Source organism: Emys orbicularis, chromosome 3, assembly GCF_028017835.1.
Source record: "Emys orbicularis isolate rEmyOrb1 chromosome 3, rEmyOrb1.hap1, whole genome shotgun sequence".
Taxonomy (NCBI): Eukaryota; Metazoa; Chordata; order Testudines; family Emydidae; genus Emys; species Emys orbicularis.
This window is the reverse complement of record NC_088685.1, coordinates 201,098,845-201,120,898: the sequence shown is the minus strand read 5'-3', so window position 1 is coordinate 201,120,898 and position 22,054 is coordinate 201,098,845. Positions and strand designations below refer to the sequence as shown.

At 42.5% G+C, this 22,054-nt stretch overlaps 2 protein-coding genes across 3 annotated transcripts in view; one reads left to right on the top strand and one right to left on the bottom strand.

Moving 5' to 3' along the window:
• Window positions 1–12,301, top strand: part of UGP2 (UDP-glucose pyrophosphorylase 2) — a 29,299-nt gene extending 16,998 nt beyond the window's left edge. Inside the window, exons 3-9 of the mRNA XM_065401548.1 lie at window positions 406–591; window positions 4,731–4,864; window positions 5,612–5,909; window positions 7,928–8,125; window positions 8,348–8,590; window positions 9,263–9,367; window positions 11,321–12,301. Coding sequence (XP_065257620.1) covers window positions 406–591; window positions 4,731–4,864; window positions 5,612–5,909; window positions 7,928–8,125; window positions 8,348–8,590; window positions 9,263–9,367; window positions 11,321–11,428 — 1,272 coding nt within the window. The 3' untranslated portion in view covers window positions 11,429–12,301. The remainder of the gene's footprint in view (window positions 1–405; window positions 592–4,730; window positions 4,865–5,611; window positions 5,910–7,927; window positions 8,126–8,347; window positions 8,591–9,262; window positions 9,368–11,320) is intronic.
• A 1,119-nt stretch (window positions 12,302–13,420) lies between these two features.
• The window catches only part of VPS54 (VPS54 subunit of GARP complex), a 60,737-nt gene continuing 52,103 nt past the window's right edge, over window positions 13,421–22,054 (bottom strand). For both annotated transcript variants that reach the window (XM_065401133.1, XM_065401134.1), the window contains exons 20-22: window positions 17,435–17,542; window positions 16,285–16,379; window positions 13,421–13,526 (exon numbers count right to left, since the gene is read on the bottom strand). In XM_065401133.1, the coding sequence (XP_065257205.1) occupies window positions 13,421–13,526; window positions 16,285–16,379; window positions 17,435–17,542 (309 nt within the window). The remainder of the gene's footprint in view (window positions 13,527–16,284; window positions 16,380–17,434; window positions 17,543–22,054) is intronic.

Sequence of the window (22,054 nt, the reverse complement as noted above, 5' to 3'; positions counted from 1 at the left end):
TCCTCTTGGAAAATGTGTTTTATTTTTTAACAAACTGTATTGTATGTGGTGTTTTAAGCTGTCTAGGGTAGGAACCTTATCTTCCTAGATGTCTGTAATACGCTGGGCACTCTAATGATGCCTCACAAATAAATTTGGGTATTGTTGAAGATTAACTTCTTAAATTTGAGAAGGGGGGTGGGGGTGGGGTGAGTAACTTCCTAACACATGAAAGTTGAGAACTTTGGCAAGGAGTTGTAGTTCAGAGTTCAGCCTTTCTATTACATGATATATTTTCCTGTTCCTTTAGAAATCCCTTCTTAGCAGTGGGGAAGGGTAACAAGAGCTACAAAAAGATGTTAGTTTATTTCAGTCACCTCTGACAAATTTACTTGAATACCTTCTAAAATTGCTGCTTCCTTACAGATTCAGCCCTATGAGAAGATAAGGGCCAGGGGGTTGCCTGTTAACATCACCTCAGTCTTGAACAAACTGGTTGTAGTGAAACTAAATGGTGGCTTGGGCACTAGCATGGGCTGTAAAGGCCCCAAAAGTCTTATCGGCGTGCGGAATGAAAACACCTTCTTGGACCTGACAGTTCAGCAGATTGAGGTAAGAAACTTTTGATCTGCTCTGAAAGCCATTGTGGAAACAACAGACTTTGTGAATCAGAGCGTAGGCTAAAACTCCTATTGAAATTCTTGCTAATTTAGAAACACTTCCACTGACTAATCTGATTCGATTAAAAATTGAAACTGGGCCATCTGAGGGGTACTGCTCTGACCTACTAGGTAGGAAACTGGAATCCGATCCCTGTTCTGCTCTCTGTCACTAGCGATTGGGAGTACTGAGAGTTATTGCACCGGGACTGGATTATGAGCACCACTTAGTAGTGATGCACACGGCCACTCCCACCATGGCAGAGTAAGTAGCAGCATTAACAGAGATGGTAGGGAATCCCATATGGTCCTTAGATTGTGACTATGATGGAAGCTTCCCAAAAGAAGATAGGCAGGGAAATGGAAGACCCCCAACTCGCTGGGATGCAGGGAATTGCACTGAAAAGAGGATAAAAATAAAGTATCGCATATGTTATGTGGATGGAATGGGTGGAGAACCTTAAATAATTGAATTACACCAGCATTTCTCAAACTGGGGTCTGCAGACCCCACTGATCAACTCTTCCCCCTTCCTCCCTCAACTCCTCCGCCTCCCTCTATCTCCTGAAGGCTACTGAAGCCAAACCGGGAGATTTTAGGTGCTAAAAGTCTGGCGGCGCAGTGGAGCTAAGGTTCCCTGCCTGCCCTGGCTCTGCGCCGCTCCTGGAACTCCTATCCACACCCAAACGCTGTCCCTGAGCCTGCACCCAAACTCCCTCCCAGAGCTTGGATCCCCTCCTGCATCCGGATCCCCTGCCCCAGCCTGGTGAAAGTGAGTGAGGGTAGGGGGGAGTGAGTGGGGGAAGGGGTGGGGCCTGGGGCAGACTGGGGATGGGGCCTGGGGCTGAGCGGGGGTGTTGGGGCTCTCCCAAAATTTTAAAATCAAAATGGGGGTCCTCAGGTTGCTAAAGTTTGAGAACTGCTGGTTCACACCATTCTGGACAAGTTTAAATCAGCGTGCATGCTAACCCAGACAGTGCTTGTACTTCTAAAGTACCATGGATCAAACTGCAGAGTTTAGCAGGGCCTTAAGCAGCAAAATCCCAGGTACACGTTTGATTTCCCCCCCCAGATCTGAGTCCCAAGAGTAGCTTTAAAAGCTTTGTTTTCTCTAAGTTTAACCCTCCCTCTTGCCACACCAAATGTTGTTAGCATCACTCCAAGTATACTCTCTTCTCAGTAAAATCCAGATTTTAGAAGTGATTGGCATTTATTCCTCCGAAAAGCAAGTGAAAAATTGCAGGTTTTGGGAGGGCATTTTGGCTGTTCTAGATTTACAGTGCTACTTAGTTATTCTTACAGTAGATAAGTAAGATGGCCATGAAAGGGTAGGATATTGGCTTGCCCTAGTTTCCTCACGCTGTTCTTTCTAGTTTTAGGTGCTTACCAAAGTATTTTAGTTTGGAGTACATATATTGGTGTGTCCGGTGGTACTTTCCCCAAGAGCTAGGAAGGTGAGCTGCAGCCCCATACAAAGATTTAGTCTTGTGCCCAATTCTTGCATTCAGTGTGATATCCAAGAGGATGCTTTGGGTGTTCTCTTTTGAGGGTCTTTGTTGAGGTGGAGGTTAATGTGCCCACTTTTTGGGTGTCCCCCCCCCCCCTCACTCTCACACGCGCGCACTCACACTCACACACACACAGAGGTTTGGAAACTTAAGTTCTTAATAGCTGCTCCGTTGCTGACATGAAAGCTGCACTTAACAGAAGTTCTTGGAGATCCATGGCAAGAAGTATATTACAAAACTTGTCTTTTAATCACTTTTAAGATTATTAGTATAGATCCTAACACACAGAGTAGGGTTAAAGACACTGAGAATGTGCCCGCACCTTTTTGAATGTACCAGCAGTTAAAAATTACACAAGTGAGTGCCTCAAACCATATCTGGAGTGAATATTCTTCTTCTTTCCAGAACAGTCCCAATGAAGCTGATTTGATTCACTCCTTATTGCAGTAGAATAATGCTCATTATCACCCTTCATATAGTTAAGGGAGGGGCCACTTCATTTTGGGTTCTGAATTTTTTAATACTTTATACTGTGTGCTTTGTCTATGTTAGACAATCATTAAGGATATGATTTGGTCACGGAGGCCACGGATTCCGTGACTTTAACAGACATCTGTGGCTTCAGCCCCGGGTAGCAGGGCTCTGGCCGCCAGGCCCCCCCATGCAAGGCTCTGGCTTCCGTGACTTACGGTTTATTGCCTGCATCCTGCCCATGAATCTTAATAAAAATCCCCGTGCCAAAATCTTAACCTTAACTATTCTCCATAGATAGAAAGTTGGACTCTCTGTATGCGTGCCCCCTCATGGCTGGACATGGTGTAGCAGCTCTTCCTGTCTAGTACCCCCTGCCGATGGTCACGCCAGTCTGGAGGTGGTCTGTCTCTTCTTGCAACTCAGCCCTCTGTCCAGATCATGGTTGAGTTACACCCCCCCCCCCCCCTCAGGTGGAACAAGTCCACATGAAACCATACCCAAAGTTCCAGTTTCTTCCGCCCCTCTGTTTGGGAGTTGCTAAGACAGAGTCCTCCTGTGGGATCTTCAGCGTAGACCACGCAAAGAAAACACAGCTCAAGTACTTCTAATCCCACTTGACTGCCATATTGAGAACCTCTCCTTCTCAATCTCAGCTCCATATTGAACCCTCTTTTGGGCCCACAACAGTGAGAATCAACATCTCCTCTAGCCTTCACCTTTTCTCTCTGTACCCAGGGTTTTCCTTGCCTCTAGCGGCCTTCCCTGATATCCTCAGCTTCCTGGGCTTCCTTTTCAGGTCCCATGCCCTCCTTCCTCATGGCCTTGTGCTGGGGTTCAGCCTAATGTCTGCAGAGTTCTTTCTCATTCTCATTTCAGAATGCTGCCTCCCAGAGCTTTCTGCCTGGAATCCCCCCTCCTCAGGGGCCTGCTACAGGAGCTTATCCTTCCTGGAGCTCCTCTCCAAAGTCCCCTTAGGCTTTACTATACTGCTTTTGGGCTTTGCTGCCTCAGGACCCTCTAGTCCGGTTCCAAGTCTCTCAGGTGTCTCTCAGTCTTCAACCCAAGAGAGAAACTGTCACCTATCTCACTCATTCTTGGTTCTCCTCCTGCCATTGCCCTACGTTCTCTCCTTCATAAAGACCCAGCTCCTCCCCAGCTGGGTTTATCATGTTATGCCTAATACCTTCAGGTGCCAGCCAGTGGCCTAACTGGGCTCAGTCTCCTGTTATAACCCATGGTTAACCAATGTGGGGATTATAGATCTACTCGCACCATTTTCCAACTGTTTTTAACCAATTCCTGAATAACAAATTAATAATAATAATAATAATAATATGGAGATATACCTATCTAATAGAACTGGAAGGGACCTTGAAAGGTCATCGAGTCCAGTCCCCTGCCTTCACAGCAGGACCAAGTACTGTCCCTGACAGATTTTTGCCACAGATCTCTAAATGGCCCCCTCAAGGATTGAACTCACAACTCTGGCCAGTGCTCAAACCACTGAGCTATCCCTCCCCCCATAACCAATACCATAACATCCTAACTGCTCTGTACTGTTGATCATGTCATCAATCTGCCAAAAAAAGCTTCAAAGCAGTTGTGGGTAGGAGATTGTAATCCATTTATAAAGAATCCTAAATACAGAGTGGATTTTAAAAGCTTTAAATTGCCTATTGGGATAAAATATCATGCAGAAGGACAAATGGTTTTCTGGGTGTATGTATGTCTGAAATTCAAAGAAAGCTAAGAGTCCCTTCAACATAACCATTTTGTGGCACACCTTGTATGCATTAGCCTGTCTGATGCACTGTCCAGTTAGAACTGAAGAGTTAAAAACTCAATTGTTGTGTTAGCTCTGAATGATTTGTGTGTGCGCTTGCACATTTAATTTAGACCTTCAATAACTGTTGTTGTTTCATCATAAATACTTCTGTAGCTATGAAGATTGTCTTTAGTTAACTGTCACATTTGTCTAAATATCTTTTTGAGATTTTTTTCATAACCATTGTTTGACACAGTCTGCAAATAGTATCTAAAGTCTCATTGTTTAGGTGGCAGAAATAAAACCCAGTAACTTTTGCTGAATATGATCTTTTTTTCTCCTCAGCATCTAAACAAAACCTACAACACAGATGTTCCTCTTGTTCTAATGAACTCCTTTAACACTGATGAAGACACAAAGAAAATCTTGCAGAAGTACAGCCACAGTCGTGTGAAAATATATACTTTTAATCAAAGCAGGTATCAGATTTTTTTTTCTTCTGTTTGGGGTAAAAGAAACAAGCAAGCTCTTCCGTGTTGTGCATATTAAATATTTTTGTTAGAGTTTTCAGACAGAGTCAATATTATTGAGTATTAATAGTGACGTACTTTCATGTTCTACCTCTTTAAACGGGCCTTTTTGGAAGTTTAAAAAGTGAGAGGGCCCAAGAATAGCCAGATAAAATTAATAACTAAAAATAAATGGGTGGAAGAGATCTGTGTTCCGAGATCAGACTTGCAGTGGAACGCAGGAACGTGGGATTTGAATTCTGAACTGTCTTGGCTGTGAAACCACAGGGTTGGGGCTGTCGGAAGCAGGTATAGAGTGACTTGTAGGCTGACCACCAATGAAGTTTGCCCTGAATTGGTCATGGGAGATTCGGGAGGGTCCTGCTTTTTAAAAAGTGAATTCCTAGGTTCCACTGACTGCATATAACATGTTCTGAACCCTTGTGGAGGAAGAAACTTGCATTACCTCTGACTTCAAAGAGATGATTCATTTAAGTTCATACTTAATTAAATATTAACTTGCAGTTTCTGCCCCGATATCCAAGTATGAACACACACAGTCTCCTCCAGTTTCTGTGTATCTGATTAACTGGCCTAAGAAGTAATAATTTTAAAGCCACACCAAGTCTGGAGTATCCCATGTGACTGCATTACTACTGCACTAAGGTCTGTATCAGTATTTAACATGGATGAGATCTAATAATTGTCATTTTGCAGGTATCCTAGAATTAATAAAGAGTCTCTACTGCCAATAGCCAAGGACGTATCTTATTCAGGAGAGAATACTGAGGCGTGGTATCCCCCAGGTCACGGCGATATCTACTCCAGTTTCTATAACTCTGGTCTGCTTGACACACTTATAGGAGAGGGGAAAGAGTACATTTTTGTGTCCAATATAGATAACTTGGGAGCAACTGTGGATCTTTACATTCTTAACCATCTTATGAATCCACCAAATGGAAAATGTTGTGAATTTGTCATGGAGGTCACAAATAAAACCCGGGCAGATGTTAAGGTAAAAATATATTTGTTCAAGTCAATTCATCCACTCACTGACTTAGCAAATATTAGTCTCATTTTCTTTTGTATCAGTAGTTTCAACCAGATGTTAAATATCACCTCAAATATCTTTAAGGCTTATATACCTGAACCCAGCAGTCAGCTGTACATCTAACTTGAAAAAGAGATGTAAAGTCAGCAGGTTTTATGACATTATTTAGAGTTTTTTGTGGCGTGGAGTGCCGTATAGCATGCTGTTTTGGTCAGTCATATGCAAGTATTAAAAAAATATATACATCTCCTGGGCTTGAACTACTAGACAGGGCAGCCTATTGTATAGGCCACATGGATTTTCAACCTGGGGGTCATGACACCCTTCCCTTCCCATATAGCAACATCTAAGAGGAGTCTTAATATGGAAGAAGCTGAGAACCACCATGCTACAGTAGTAGCCTCTCTTGCTAGTTCAGGGCTGCCTAACCCACTGCTGTATTTTAAAAATACAATATATAATACTCTATAGCCTAAATTTCTGGCAGTCTTGACCCAGCATCCTGCCCTGACTAGTTTCAGGTGGTGAAACCGGGTTCTCTGGCTAATTGTTGGCCAACATTTAAACCAAAACAATGACATGTTTGGTACATGCTGTAAGCATTTTTATCACATAGTGATTTGTACCACCACCTGTAAGGGTCTTGTCCTATGTTCTTTAACCATGAAAAATACTGCTAGTGTCCCATTCATCTGATATTATTGTAAAGGATCTGATTCAACCCATAAAAGGAAGGAAATGTAATGTAAGATCAGGGCTTTTTATCCTTTGAAGCCCCATGGGGAAAGTTAACTGATACTGTAGTAAGTGCCACCTAACCTACAGTACATAGTCAGCTGACTATCTTCTATTTCAACCATAACTTTTGAATTTCCTTTTGTGAAAAGGTTTAATTTAGATCAGGGGTCGGCAATGTTTGGCATGCGGGTCGCCAGGGTAAGCACCCTGGTGGGCCGGGCCAGCTTATTTACCTGCTGACGCGGCAGGTTCGGCCGATCGCGGCCCCCACTTGCCGCGGTTCGCCCCCCCAATGGGGGCGGCGAGAAGCGGCGCGAGCGAGGGATGTGCTGGCCGCGGCTTACCGCCGCCCCCATTGGCCCGGAACGGCGAACCGCGGCCAGTGGGGGCCGCGATCAGCCGAACCTGCCGCGTCAGCAGATAAATAAACTGGCCCGGCCCACCAGGGTGCTTACCCTGGCGAGCTGCGTGCCAAACGTTGCCAACCCCTGATTTAGATCCTGACATGTAACCTTATAGAATTCTCCATTGTTTAATTATCCATCACAAGCTAAAGGTGACTTTTAAATTGACTAAAACTTTCCATAAGTGCTTAGGTGATTTAGGCATCTAAGTCACTTAGGTGCTTTGGAAAATTTTATCCACTGTCTAGAGCCACTGTGGATAACAGCTATTTAAATGCTTCATAAAAAACTTAGTGTTTTCCAATATCAATAACTGGCATAAACAATGCTGGTGTTCCAGTCAGTTTCTATCATAAGTTAAACAAGTTTTATATAAGGGCATGGCTACATTGGAAACTTCAGAGCGCTGTCGCGGGAACGCTCCTGCGGCAGCACTTTGAAGTGTGAGTGTGGTCGCCCGTGAGCACTGGGAGAGCTCTCCCAGCGCTCCTGGTATCCACCTCCATGAGGGGATTAGCTCCAAGTGCTGGGAACACGGCTCCCAGCATGCAGAGCCTGTCTACACTAGCGCTTTAAAGCGCTCAGACTTGCTGCGCTCAGGGGGGTGATTTTTCACTCCCCTGAGCCAGCAAGTTAGAGCGCCATAAAATGTAAGTGTAGACAAGCCCTAAGATTAGGTATTTGGTATTGGAATGTGATAGGCAAAACACTTCCAACTGCACCTCACTTCACAGTGTGTTTTAAGAAGATATATATTGCATGCCGTTATAAAGATTTTATATGTACGTATAGCATGCTGTTACATATATTATAGTACTTAGATCTGTTCTGCCTTTGCAGGGTGGTACACTCACGCAATATGATAACAAACTGAGACTGGTAGAAATAGCTCAGGTTCCAAAAGCACATGTTGATGAATTCAAGTCTGTGTCAAAATTCAAAATATTCAATACAAACAACTTGTGGATTTCTTTGCCTGCAATTAAACGACTGCAAGAGCAAAACGCTATTGATATGGAGATCATCGTTAATCCAAAGGTAAGCTCATGACAGGACTTCAGAGGGGAAACAGCAGAGACTGTGCAGAGGTGTCCAACTGTGCTAACTTCTCCAACTTCACCTTTGTTTCCTGAATGTCTTTATATTCTGCATAACTGTCCCCTTTTAAAACAACGTTAGTGCTTTTGACTATTTAAAGGTCTGATGGTGAACAAGTATTTGTTTGTCTGGTCATGTTCATGCTACAACTTTCTTTTTCAGACTTTGGATGGAGGTTTAAATGTTATTCAGCTGGAGACTGCAGTTGGTGCTGCTGTTAAAAGTTTTGAGAATTCTTTGGGGATAAATGTACCTCGTAGTCGTTTTCTGCCTGTCAAGACCACATCAGATCTCTTGCTTGTGATGTCCAACCTGTATAGCCTTAATGCTGGATCCTTAACTATGAGTGAGAAACGTGAATTTCCAACTGTACCTCTGGTCAAACTGGGAAGCTCTTTCACCAAGGTAAACCCTCATAGTTACATATTTTTCTCAAGAAAAGACTGTAAACACTGATGTCCTTCATACGTTAACATACCAGTAAGAGGAGACTAGGTTACAAGGACAGTTACTTTAATTACTTCCAACTGTGCAAATTATGACTGCTTCATTGAGTCATGAAATAGCTGCATTCAAACATCTTAAAAACATCTGAATATTCACAGCATTATAATAGCTATCTCGTACTCCCTTATCCTTTTTACTTGGGGATAGTAAAGATGAGGATAGTGTTTTGTCCAGTCTAAAGTTCAGGTTTTCTTTAAACTGCCTAATTTCTAAACAGCGTGTATTACTGTTACTGTTGTCCATAATTAGTTTCCCATAACTTTATGTTGAAACTAGCTCTCTCTGCTATCATGGGGATAGTTGGTGACTTGTGGTTCTGTCTGATGTAGATTCAAGAACAGATTTTGGAGCTAGTTTCCTAGAATAGGGATAGGAACTCTTCATTCACAAAATACATTCTTGAAGGATTGTTAATCCTGCTGTATTTATACACTTTACATTTAGCTTTAGTCTCATCCTTTCATAACTTGTTTCAATACTTTCTTCTAGGATTAAACCCTTAGTTTTGGGGAAAAAAATACATAAGCAAATGCATCCTCTAAACTATTGCTGTTTTTGTTTTTTGAAAAGGTTCAAGATTACCTGAGTAGGTTTGAAAGTATACCAGATATGCTTGAACTGGATCATCTCACGGTTTCGGGTGATGTTACATTTGGCAAGAATGTTGCATTAAAGGTGTGTATGCGAATGAGGCTGACTTGGGTAAAATGATAAAATTCTATTTTGTCAGAGTGGCATAGATAAGAGTTGAGTCAATCTACATTTTATTTATTTATTGTTACGTTGCTGATTAGAGAACTTGCTCCTTTAAAGTTGCACAATGCTCCCTTATAATGTCGTCGTTTGGCAGCCGCCTGCTTTGTCCACTGCTTGCAGGAAGAGCAGCCCGTTGGAGCTAGCTGGTGGGGGCTTGGATCCAGGGTGGACCGGCAGCCCCCCCCATCAGCTCCCCACTCCTCTAAGTTCCCTGTGCAGCAGCTGCCCAGCAGGCTATCAATTGACGGCAGTGCAGCTGTCCCTCCCCCACTGCCATGTGCTGCTCCTGCCCTCTGCCTTGGAGCTGCTCCCGGGAGCCTCCTGCTTGCTGTGCGGAGAGTGGGGAAAGAGGGGGGCTAATGTCAGGGTGGCCCCCTCCCCCCTGCTTACCCCATCTCCATGGGGGGGGGGGGACACAACAGGGCTCAGGATGGAGGGAGCTTGCTGGCAGCAGCTGCTGTCTCAACTTGCTGATCTACTTAAAAAGGCAATGTACTTAGAGTGGGATCAGTGTAGTTAAAGGGGCAATGCACATCTCTGTCTCTCACACACAGGGTGTGTCTCTCTATCTGCCATGCTGTCTCCCCTCCCTCCATTTGTGCTGCTTTGTAGAGTGTGAGGCTACATTAACAACGTGTTAACCCTTGAGGACTCAGCTGAGTGCTAGTTCATCATTTACCAGCAAGGCATTCCCTGGGAAATATCCCACCCTCTTCCACCCTCTGACTCCACCACCTCAACTAAGCTTCACAATCATCATTGCTGTGTTAAATTGTTTAAAACTTACACTCTGTGTGTATGTGTGTATTGCATTGTATTATATTATATAAAGTCTTTTGTTTGGTGAAAAAAATTTCCCTGGAACCTAACCCCTCCCACCCCCATTTACATTAATTCTTATGGGGAAACTGGATTTGCTTAACATCGTTTTGCTTAGTCACATTTTTCAGGAACATAACTACATTATGTGAGGAGTTACTGTAGTTAACATTTTTATCTACAAAGTGTTTTGCAAACTAAGCAGCTAAGACACTTATCTGCTCCCCTTACTCTAGTATAAGTATTTCACCATCTCTGAGGTAGAGGAGCACTATATAACTTCCATTTTACAGATGGAGTACAGCGGCACAGAGACTTAACCCAAGAGCTCATGGGAAGTCTGGCAGAGACCTATGCTAGTGCCCTAACTGCTGGACCAGTCTTCCTCTCCCCTCTAGTCAAAAGGTTCTAGATTTGTCTCTCTGATTTCCACAAGTGAGCATACTTGCAAACCTCAAACTCACTGTTTTTCTGCCCATGTATTAGCAGTAAACAATTGTGGAAGTAGAACTTGTATTCTAGTCAGGAGGTGCTGAGCTCTTGGCAGCTGCCGTTGAAGTCAGTGGGAGTCATAGGTGTTCGCCATCTCTTGGGATAGCCTTTAGTTACCAGTTGTCTGAGGTGTGGGTTCAGTGCACTCTCTGAAGTGGCTCTGGGGTGTGACACGGAATAAGCGGAAAATTTGCTCAACCCTTAAGTAGGCAGGTATAACTCAGAATACACACAGGAAGCAGATCCTTTGAATAAGGATCTCTCTGCCCATAATAGCACTTAAATGGGAGTGAAATTCTACTCACCAAACAAGTTGCGTAGTTAGTGAAAAGGTTTTACTATCTCCTGTTAGACAACATTTAAAAAGCGATTGTACTAAGCTTACTCTCCCACTCTATTGTCTGAGAAAATAAGATGTGGATGACAGCCCAGTACAACACAGCTTAGCCAGGCGGCTAGGTGTTTCGTGGCACAGTTAACCTGAGAAGCCTTGCTTGCTTACAGATACTTATAGTCTGTTTTTAAATGGACCTCAATGTGCCTTTTTCTTTTTTAATCTAGGGAACAGTTATCATCATTGCAAACCACGGTGACCGGATTGACATCCCGCCTGGGGCAGTATTAGAGAACAAAATTGTATCTGGCAATCTTAGGATCCTGGACCACTGAGTCAATGTTCAGTTTGTAGATCCTGTTAAAACAACTTTATGATGGAAGAACTTGTAGGCATTAAAATAAGTGGCACACAAGGCCTACATTTTGTCACCTACTCACTGTACCCTGCAGTATTAATTGTAAATAGCTTTCCGTGCTTCTCTTTAACTGAACACAGTGCAAAGGATGTGCAGCAGTAATGCTTTCGTCTTTTCGAGGAGTCTGTAACTCAGTTAATATAACCTTAAAGTGCAATACTGTTGGTCTTGAGACAAGATGGACAGAACTTCTCTATAAGAAGTTAAGAGGTTTGCCTCTGATAGTCAATAGTTTATTTTTGCAGGTACAAGCAATTCAAAAGCTGTGAAGCAACAGATGGTTAGCTCCTTCATGTAATTTTTTTATGAAGTGTAAATGACAGGTATGATGATTAAATGTTTCACTACTGCTACTAAGTGAAATAGAATGTTAGAAATTCTGTTTGTGTTCACAAATCATACTTAACCTAGTCACTTCACACCACGTAAGTTAATAGTTAAGCTATACTGTCATATCACAAATGTATTCCTAACAAACACTGAGGGGTAAGGTTGTCATTATGATCTTGTGCTCAAGCTGGAATAAAGTATTCTAAATTTACCCAAAGAATCTAATTTTTTAAAATGCAGCTAGTGTATGTTTTCTGGTGCATTCTTAATCTGCCCCCCTTTGCAGTAAGATGGAAAAATCACATGTTGACTGTACTTATGCTAATGTTGTTCAATCATGGTGTCCTAAATAAGGATCAGTTCCCTGTCCTGATGTTCATTCTTTCAATTCTATAGTATTTACCTGTAAAACTTATTTTTTATGTTTAGTATAAGACTGATATGTATCATTAAAAAAGTTGGTCTTTAAAAACAAGGGTGATTTTATAGCTTTATTTTGATTGACAATGACATCTGTTATGCTAACAGGCACACAAACACTGTAGACCACTCCATCATATGTAATCATTACAAGGTTAGGCACTCAGACTATGTTTAGGTAAAAAGTTGTGGAGGTGAAATACACAGGCACTTTTACTTAGTACTGGCAGCTTCCAGACTTAAAAGGTAGTATTAAAGAGTCTTTATTCAATCAACCTAAACTAGTTTCAGCCATCACCTCTCCCATCCACTGCAGTAGTGTAACAAGGGCAACAGCAGCCTAAAACTTTTAATTCTACTCTTTTTACCCCACCTCTCTTTTCTTAATGTATGCACTCAATTACACTTTTAAAAATTGTGGGAGAGGGGATGGGTAGAGTAATTAGCCTCCAATGTGGCCTCTGCCAATCTTGCAACTATAGGCAGAGCTAAATCATTGGTTTGGTATCAGTGAAGTATCGATCAGCACTAATGATTATCATTTTAAAATCTATCCAATAGATAATGGCTTAAGTGAACATACTGTTCACTAAAGTTGTATCTTCCGGTGGCAGTTCAGAGCCCAGCTGAAAGAAATACCCTGAAACATCTGCTCCCTAATAAATCTGAATTCTACATGCAAGCAATTGAGCCATTTATTTCTCATAAAGATCTGTAAAAAAATAAATTTTAGAACAGCAGTTTTCTAGAGAAAAACATTTTCTACAGAGTTCAACTGCAAGATTTTATATTATACCATCATTAAATAAGGTGGGACACCATGTGAATTTCATTGCACTAGAGGAAATGCAAAGCATCTTTTTAATATAAAGATATACAGAGCATTCTAGACAACTACAGCTGTGTTACAGCTATGTGTTTGTTTGGATTTGGTCCAAAGAAACCTGAGTCTGTTTCCAGAGAGAATGAAAAAAAAAATTGCACAGACAGCTGATTGCTTGTTTCTTGCTGAAGGACACTCAAAAGGTCACTCACTCTCTGAATCTAGTTTCCCCAAATAATAGCATCCTCTCATGGACTCCACTCAAATATTCGCCTCAAGCTTCTTGAAAGCAAGACATTTGGTGGTCAGAACCAACTGACTCGTTCCAGTAGATTATCACCTCTTCTGATCCCAGATCTCAGCCATGTTTAGGTCCAGATTTTTAAGGCCTCTCAAAGCTTGAAGGTTTCCAGTGTAAAAAGCTACATCTGCTGTAACCAATCTGTAGTGAAATAGATTTTTGTTATAATTCCGATGCTAAAGCACTAATTGAAACAGGATCTGATTTGAGCACATCAGTTCAAACACAACCCATCTCTGTGGTAACTAATGCCTCTCCATTATGCAATTGTGAACTGGGATAAAGGGGGTTAATATTTGCCTAGGTCACAGGAGTAATATTATACTACTTACCAATAAAGTTACTAATATCTTTGTCTAGGTAGATGTCTGGTTCCATTTTCCTTTTCTGACCAGTTTAAAACAGATCTAGGGTCAGATAACTCAAAGGAAATTGGACATTAACTCCCTTTAGGCCCCTTTGATAATCCCAGCCTAAAAATCCTGACTGTTCTGGTACTGTGCAATATTAACTCGCTGAATTGCAGCCCCGAGAGGAGCTTGATATAATAAGGAAAAATCATGCTTCCCTCATCTGTTCTTTAAGCACATCAACAAAATAGACAAAGCAGAACACCTTGACAATCTAGACTTCAAAAAGCATTTGACGTCATTCCTCATAAGAGACAACCATGGGAACTAATTGGGGTGAGTTGTATTGTAGTCCTGTCATGAATTAGAAACTGGCTAAGATATAAGAATAAATGGTAAAATAGTGGGGTGTCCGAACATTCACAATAGAATTGGATTTTAAAATGTACTATAAGTGACTTGGAAAAATCTGTAGGTAAAAATTAGAGCAGTTAGACTGGAGAAGATTATAAACTTCAGGAAGACCTATCAAAGCTAAGTGAATGGGCCAAGCACCATGGCAGGTTAAAGTCAGAAATGTGTATGAGTAGATTCATTAATGCACACTGAGTTCTAAAGTAACTATAGCCACACAGGATGAGATGTTGGCATCTGGGTGAGCAGTAAGAGCTAGTCAGAAATTCACTGAACCGACAAAACCTTCACCAGAACACAGGCAGGTTTCCTTTCTGTACAGCTGGAGCTCTGGCAGGGTTTCCACTCTATGGTAGGAGCCCTGCCTACAGCTATCCACTGAACAGCAGCTGTAAAATTAATAGGAATGTAAGTTTCACACTAAGGCTATGTCTACACTATGGGGGAGGGGGATCAATTTCAGATACACAAATTCAGCTACGGGAATAGCGTAGCTGAATTTGACGTATCTGATCCGACTTACCCCGCTGTGAGGACGGCGGCAAATCGACCGCCGCGGCTCCCCCGTCGACAGCGCTTACTCCTACCTGGGCTGGTGGAGTACGCGCGTCGATTCGGGGATCGATTATCGCGTCCCGACGAGACGCGATAAATCGATCCCCGAGAGATCGATTTCTACCCGCCGATCCAGGCAGGTAGTGAAGACAAGCCCTTAGTTTCAGGGACACCATATTCTGGTGTTTCTGAAACAAAATATTCAGGCACTGCTGGGAGGCTGGACACTTGGTAAATTTGCTTTCATTCCAAATCAGAACAAAGGCAAATTCAAAAATACCAAAACTCTAGGCAAGCTGAAATCCCTGAGTTTTGGCCAGCTCTAGTGAGTAGCAGCAATCATCAACCACAATTTTAAGATGCATAAAGAATGAGAGAGAGAATGCTGATAAAATGCCAGTCAATAAATTAGTGGTACACCCTCACCTGGAAGACAATTAAGCATGGACTACTGAATGGCACTCCTGTGGGATTGTTTAATTGATGGAAAGGAGATGAATAAGTGGGGACAAAAGAGTGGTGTACAAAGTATCAAACTGGTTGGAGATGATGAATAGCACTCCTATTAATCCTGTTATCATAGGAGAACAAAGGGACATACAATGAAATTGAAAAGTAACAAATCTAAAAAAGCAATCTAATGAAATACTTTACACAAAGCATAATTAGCCTATAGAATTCACTGCAACTACGTATCATTGAAGCCAATGAATTAAATATTTATATGGGTAACAAAAACATCCTCAATACATTAGACTGGATAAAAAAAGAGGAGAATAAACCCTCATGTTTCAGGAAGAAAATTGTAAAAGGAGTTCGGGAGAAACTTCCACTATAGGTAGATTATTCAATAATTGTCCACAAGGAGGTTTTTTGTTTGTTTTTTTTGCACCTTTCTGTGAAGTATCTGGTGCTGGCCACTGTCCGATATGAGATACTGCAGCAGAACTATCACTGATCTAATCAGGTATGGTAATTCCTACCAATATATTTGGGGGAGATAAAAAAGCAGTATGTGAGACCTATTGGCAAAGCCTCTGTTTAAAAAGAATCAGAATTCTTTATGGAGAAAAATGCCCTAATGCTGGTTCTGCTTTAAAAACATTTCCTGTAGGGAAGCTCCCTATACACAGATAAAACACTAATTCCTGATAATAGTTAGCACCTTCCAGCCACGCATCTGAATTAATTCATGTTTCCAAGGTGCTTTAAGTGTCACGTGACTTGTGAGGTAAGTAATGATTGTCACCATTATAAAAGGGGGAAAATGGGCACAGGCAGACGAAACACCACATCCAAGGTCTCTCAAATCTGTGACAGTGCAAGGAATATTACCCAGATTTCCCGACTCCCAATTCTTTTCTTTACTCACCAGACTACATTCCCTCTCCCTCCCCTATTTTCTCTAAAAGCAGTGCCCTGTTCAAGTTGCACCTTTTAGCAGAACAGGGCTCCAAATAGATCTTGCATTCTAAATACAGCATACAGTGGCATTTTGATTACAGTAGGTACATTTATTAAGAGAACTAAGTATTGTAGCTACTGTGGAAATTAGTATTAAAACAAGTGTCCATACATACCCATTCTGAGGTCCTCCATCATTGACTACATTTAAGTGGGCCAGCTGCCTCTTCAAATGGAGTTTGTAGCTTGCATTAATTCTTAAAAACAACATCTACAACAAAACCATAAAACCCAGTAACCTGTGTGTAATAGCATCAGAATAAGGAGCTTCACTTCATTCATATAATTCTTCCCCAAAACTCTCTTCCTTAGCACTGCCAGCAAAAAAAAAAAAAAAAGTGTGCTAACACTAATGAAGTACAAACATTTGAACCTTTAGAATGGGTGCATGCCTAAACTAATGTTTTATATAATGTGTCTTTCCCTCCATAACCTCTCTGCTCCTGCTGGATGGTATATTCTCACTTGTCTATCAAGTCCAGTATTTACATTGTAAACTCTTTGGGACAGGGACCTGTCTTCTCTGTCTAGGAGGCATCCAGCACACTTGTAGGTGCTATAAAATAATAAACAATATCTTTCTTGTACTGTAACCCTTACATAAAACAAAAGGATCAGTTATCATCTATGGGTTTTTTAGCACAATTCTTATTAACATAAGAGGCAGATTGCAATCCAATGCATTAGGTGACAGAATGGTCCTTCCTGGCCATCTATAAAAGCACTGACTGTAGCCTATTATTATAACGAGCACACTTAGAAAAGACTGGGCTCATAGCAGATTTAGTGACATGAATAATCCAGTGCTGTAGTTAAATTTGAATTGTATTACAGCTGCATAAAATGGCTGTTCTAGTGTAGATTTCAGTAATAATTCTGGGAGATTCTCAACATGACCACATACAACAGCCAAGTTATTGCCCTTGTGTAGAATTTCACCACTAACTCCTGTATTCAGCATATCTACATCTAGATATTAAGAACAAGGTTGATGCAAAAGGGAAGTGAGGCAGCTTAGTCTTGCCCCGGGGAGCTAGAGTTGAGCAAATATTGCAAAAAAGACCCCCCCCCCCAACTGAAAAAAGATTCAATTCAAACTGAACTCACTGCAATGGTATTTGCAATCCCATTTGTTGGTCACCACACATGACTATATTCACTAGATTTTTTTTGTCTGTGAAAAGCAAAAGTGTCCCAAGTACTGGTAATGACGTGTGTTTATGAGGGAAGTGTTACAATAGCTACAAAGCAACTTAAAATGCTCACCTGTGTTTGCTCCTCAGGGAGGAGGTCATATATAGCTTCATGCATCTTTGCCATTTGCTTACAAATATTCCTGAAGCAGGCTGAAGGAACAGGAGCTTTCACCTCATACTGGTAATAAAGACAACATTGGTCACTTGTTTTCCAACATCTTTAGAAAATGGTCAAAAGGAAAATGTTCTTGGCTGCCTCCTATGCCGCTAGGCCTTCAGATATCATTGTCTAAGAGCTGTTATTGATCCATGGGCAGCTTGCATTATAGAATCATTGGCACTTTACATTTTATAATTCAACAGGACAATTTAAATCAAACAGGGATCAAAGAAGCATTCCCCCCACCTGATCCATTTGTCTTGGTTAGTTTTAATTGCTGCTTCCTGCTCATTATTTTTAGCTGGCTTACATTACACCTCTCAGTTATATTTTAGGGAGAGAATGATTAACATGACAGTTAAATGTGCATATGCCATGCCTTATACTAGTCCCATCTCCCCCTTTGGAACGTGCTTTCTCTCCACAGGTAACAGGAAATAATTCCGTCTATGACGTATGCACCACTTCTCATTCCGGTACAAATATTTGAAAAAAGAAAACAAGCAAGTCCTACAAGAACACGTAATTGGAAGTTTCTGACACAAGGAGAGACGAAAGCTGCTGAAAACCAAGTACAGTACGTGCCAAAGAACACGTAAAAATACAGCTGAAGTCAGTCGCTGACAGTATGGACTCACCCTAAGGAATGAGGAAAAATACCGGGGGTGAATAAGATGAGAGGTACCTTTCCTTGATCAGGGCTGGTATCTGAGAAACAAGCTATTGAAAGGAGATATGCTGCAAGGGAACAAAATTCTTACATTCCCACACCTAGAAGGAAAGATCGTACTGTGATTTTCAAAGCAACGACCTAGCTGCAATACTTTCCTCAGTAAAGCTCGATCTGTAGTTTCATGGCCAAGGGTAGGTTCCAAGTCTAGGCCTGGTTTAGGCCCCATAGTGCCCCCCCTCTCGGAAAAGGCGATCGTGATACTTACTCTAATTAGTAAAGAGCTTTGAGGTCTATGGATGAATTACTCAAGATTATTATTAATTTATAAACGTTGCTGAACTAAAAGGAGTTACAGCTGCTTGCAGTAGGTCTGAATTTGGAGAACTCTGCTTGGCCATTGCTTGAAAGAGAAAAATTGGCGTTATCTATAAAGTTCTGAGGAAAAGGAAAGCCGATAGTTTAATTGTATCTGAGAACGAAGTCTTGGAGACAAAGGGCCCGATCCTGCAAACATGGCCTATCAAAGATTGATTACCCCTAAGGCTAATTGGACTACTTAGGGTAATGAGTACTATAAATGGAAGTATCTGCAGGAATGGGCTCCAAGTGACTTGAATTACAGGCTTCTGGTTTTAAAATGGTTGTGTTGTATTGTATGTATCTGTGAAGTGGAATATTCATAGAAAACATGCAAGCTAAAGCTGTGGCTGTTCAGCCCAAGTATCATGGGTTGCAATCCTGCAAGTTGCTCAGCATTTCCAGCCTCTATCGTGGTCAACACCTCGCCGGAGCAGGCTCAGAGATTTTATTGCTGCATCCAAATGGCAACAAAAGTATAGGTTCAAAGAGAGCCATGGCATCTTAGGGGACTATATCATTTTCACTAATGCAGTACCCCTGTTTGTCTTCTACCTGCACCTCTACAACTAACAGAACTGTGTCACACCAGTGCCTCCAGAGCCCAACTGAGACCAGGGCCCATTGCTCTAGACACTGTTACACACATGTAGTAAGAGACAGACCCCTGCCCCAAAGAGCTCTCAATCTAAACAAGAGAAGGAGGGGACACAGAGGCATGAAATGGTTTGCGGGTCACAGCAGGTCAGCTGCAAAGCCAGCAAGAGAACTGAGGGCTCCAGGGTCCCAGTTTAGTACCCTGTCCACTGGACCATGCTGATTGTTTCGTGAAGAGGAGCATGTCACCCAACATTCAGTCTGTGATTTCTAGACCATATTAATTTTTGTTAAACACACTTAACGCCGCACTGCCAAGCTCCAGAACATTGCCATTAGAATGACTTGCTCATTCTTTCAGCTTTATACATTTAAAGCCAGTGATTATTTTTATTTATGGGGTACTCAAGCCTTGAGACTCTGACACATACCCCTGCAATGCTAACAAGGCTACAATTAATGAGCTATACTCCTGTCCCCTAGCTGTTGCATATTTTCTGTTTTAAGAGGTCCTTCAATGTTTTCACTGTCATTCACCCAAGAGGAGAGTAGCAGTAAGGTTAAGATCCCAGATCCTCAGCTCTATTAGGTACCAAACAACCAAAGGGACTGGGTTTACTGGTAAGGTAGGCAAGCTAGCACATGTCATAATATTCTTCCCCTCTCCCTGCTGGCTGCTGAAATTGAAAACAATCCTAGCCTTCAAGAGCTTCAGAGAGCAGGAATCTTGCCAGCTTAAATCTTCTGCCAGCTCACGAGAAAGAGTGGGCAGGGAAGATGGAAGGACGGCATGGCACATGCATGTTAGCCACAATCCAGACAAGCCCTGCACTATGGGTGTGTTGTTGTGCACCTCCCACTCAAGGGGCCAGGAGTTAAACACTTATTTTCAAGAGATGAGAATAAAAGTAACAGGGAAGACATTTGACAAACTGGAAGTTTATTTGGTCTTTGGTGGCTAGAACACTATTTTGGACTTTGTCACCTTGCCGGTGTTGGTCTTTTTAAACACATTTAATCAATGAAAAGACGTTGTAATATGACAGAAAAAAAATAATCCCTTCTCCCATTCCCTCTCTGTGGCAATCTGACCCCACACTCCCCATCAGCAGCAATTCTTGCTAGCCTAACAAAATGTCAGGGGGAAGGGAGGAGGAAGGGGGAGAACATAATATATTCCCAAAGATTGTCCCTGTCCCCGGTATTTTACTGTTTCTGAAACAGAGTGTAGGCGCTGTTTATGTAATTGTGTCAATAACCAAACACATAACTAGATTTCCCCAACCCACTTCATACTGGACAATGAACGTCTGAACTTTAAGTGGCTTCTATAATAAATGTATTTGCATGAACCAGTCAAATTGGTCACTCAAAGGTTCATTTTTTCCTACGGTAATATTTCCTTATGAAGCAGCTTTAAAAAACAAATAAAACAGGCTGAAGGTTTACGTAAGTTTAATTATCAAAACTGACAGCCGACTTCTGTCACCTTTACTATTGCTGAGTAGTCCCTCAGACCATCAGCAGGCCCAATAGGACCAATGGAACACTTTGCAGAGTCAAGTACTACTCATTGTGAGTAAGGGCGGCAGAATCTGGCCCATAAGGTTTAACCAAACTGTGGCTCCGGAGCCACATGCGGCTCTTCAGAAGTTAATATGCGGCTCGTTGTATAGGCACCGATTCCAGGGCTGGAGCTACAGGCACCAACTTTCCAATGTGCTGGGGGGTGCTCACTGCTCAACCCCTGGCTCTGCCACAGGCCCTGCTCCCACTCCACTCCTTCCCGACCCCTCCCCTGAGCCTGCCGTGCCCTCACTCCTCCCCCTTGCCCCGCCAGCCTCCTGCACGCCACGAAACAGCTGATCTGGAGGTGCAGGGAGGGGGGGGGGCGCTCTGATTGGCGGGACTGCCAGCAGGTGGGAGGTGCTGGGAGCTGTGGGGGGAGCTGATGACATATTACTGTGGCTCTTTGGCAATGTATATTGGTAAATTCTGGCTCCTTCTCAGGCTCAGGTTGGCCACCCCTGGCTAAACTGATCACTTGACCCTGATTTCAACAAATAGATACAATCTATCTATCTTAGGTACTTATACAGCCCCATTACCACTGTGCCTGAGTACCTCACTAACTTAAATGAATTTATCCTCAGAGCACCTTTGTGAGGTAGGACACTGCTATTGTCCCTACTTTACAGATAGGGAACTGTGGCACAGGGCGACAATGACTTGCCCAAGGTCACACAGGAAGCATGTGGCGGAGCATGGAATAAGTCCCGGATCTCTCAAGCTCCAGGCTGGTGGCCCAGCCACTGGACCATCCTTTCTCTCATGCCAATTTCCTATAGCTCATCAGTTTTCCACCTAGGGTGCCCATGGCACTGGCTCCTTCTTGCTTCCAGCTGCTTCTATAGGCAGCCGCATGCAGGCTCTTCACTGCAGAAGAGCAGGAAATAGGAGTTGCTCTCAGGGATGGCATTGGGAGCCAGCAGCATGACTGGAAATGCTAGCCACAACAGCCATCAGCTGGATAAGACCGTCCAAGAAAGCAGAGTAGCCAGGCATCTTGGTAAATGAATTAATTAATGGATATAACCCATCTCCTAGAACTGGAAGGGACCCTGAAAGGTCATCAAGTCCAGCCCCCTGCCTTCACTAGCAGGACCAAGTACTGATTTTGCCCCAGATCCCCAAGTGGCCCCCTCAAGGATTGAACTCACAACCCTGGGTTTAGCAGGCCAATGCTCAAACCACTGAGTTATCCCTCCCCCCTAAAGCATGGGAAATCTAAAGCATGGGAGCTACTATATTCACAGTATCTACTGCACCAAGGAAAGTGTAACAATTTATTGCATCAAAAAGAGATTCAAGATATAGACTCATAGACTTTAAGGTCAGAAGGG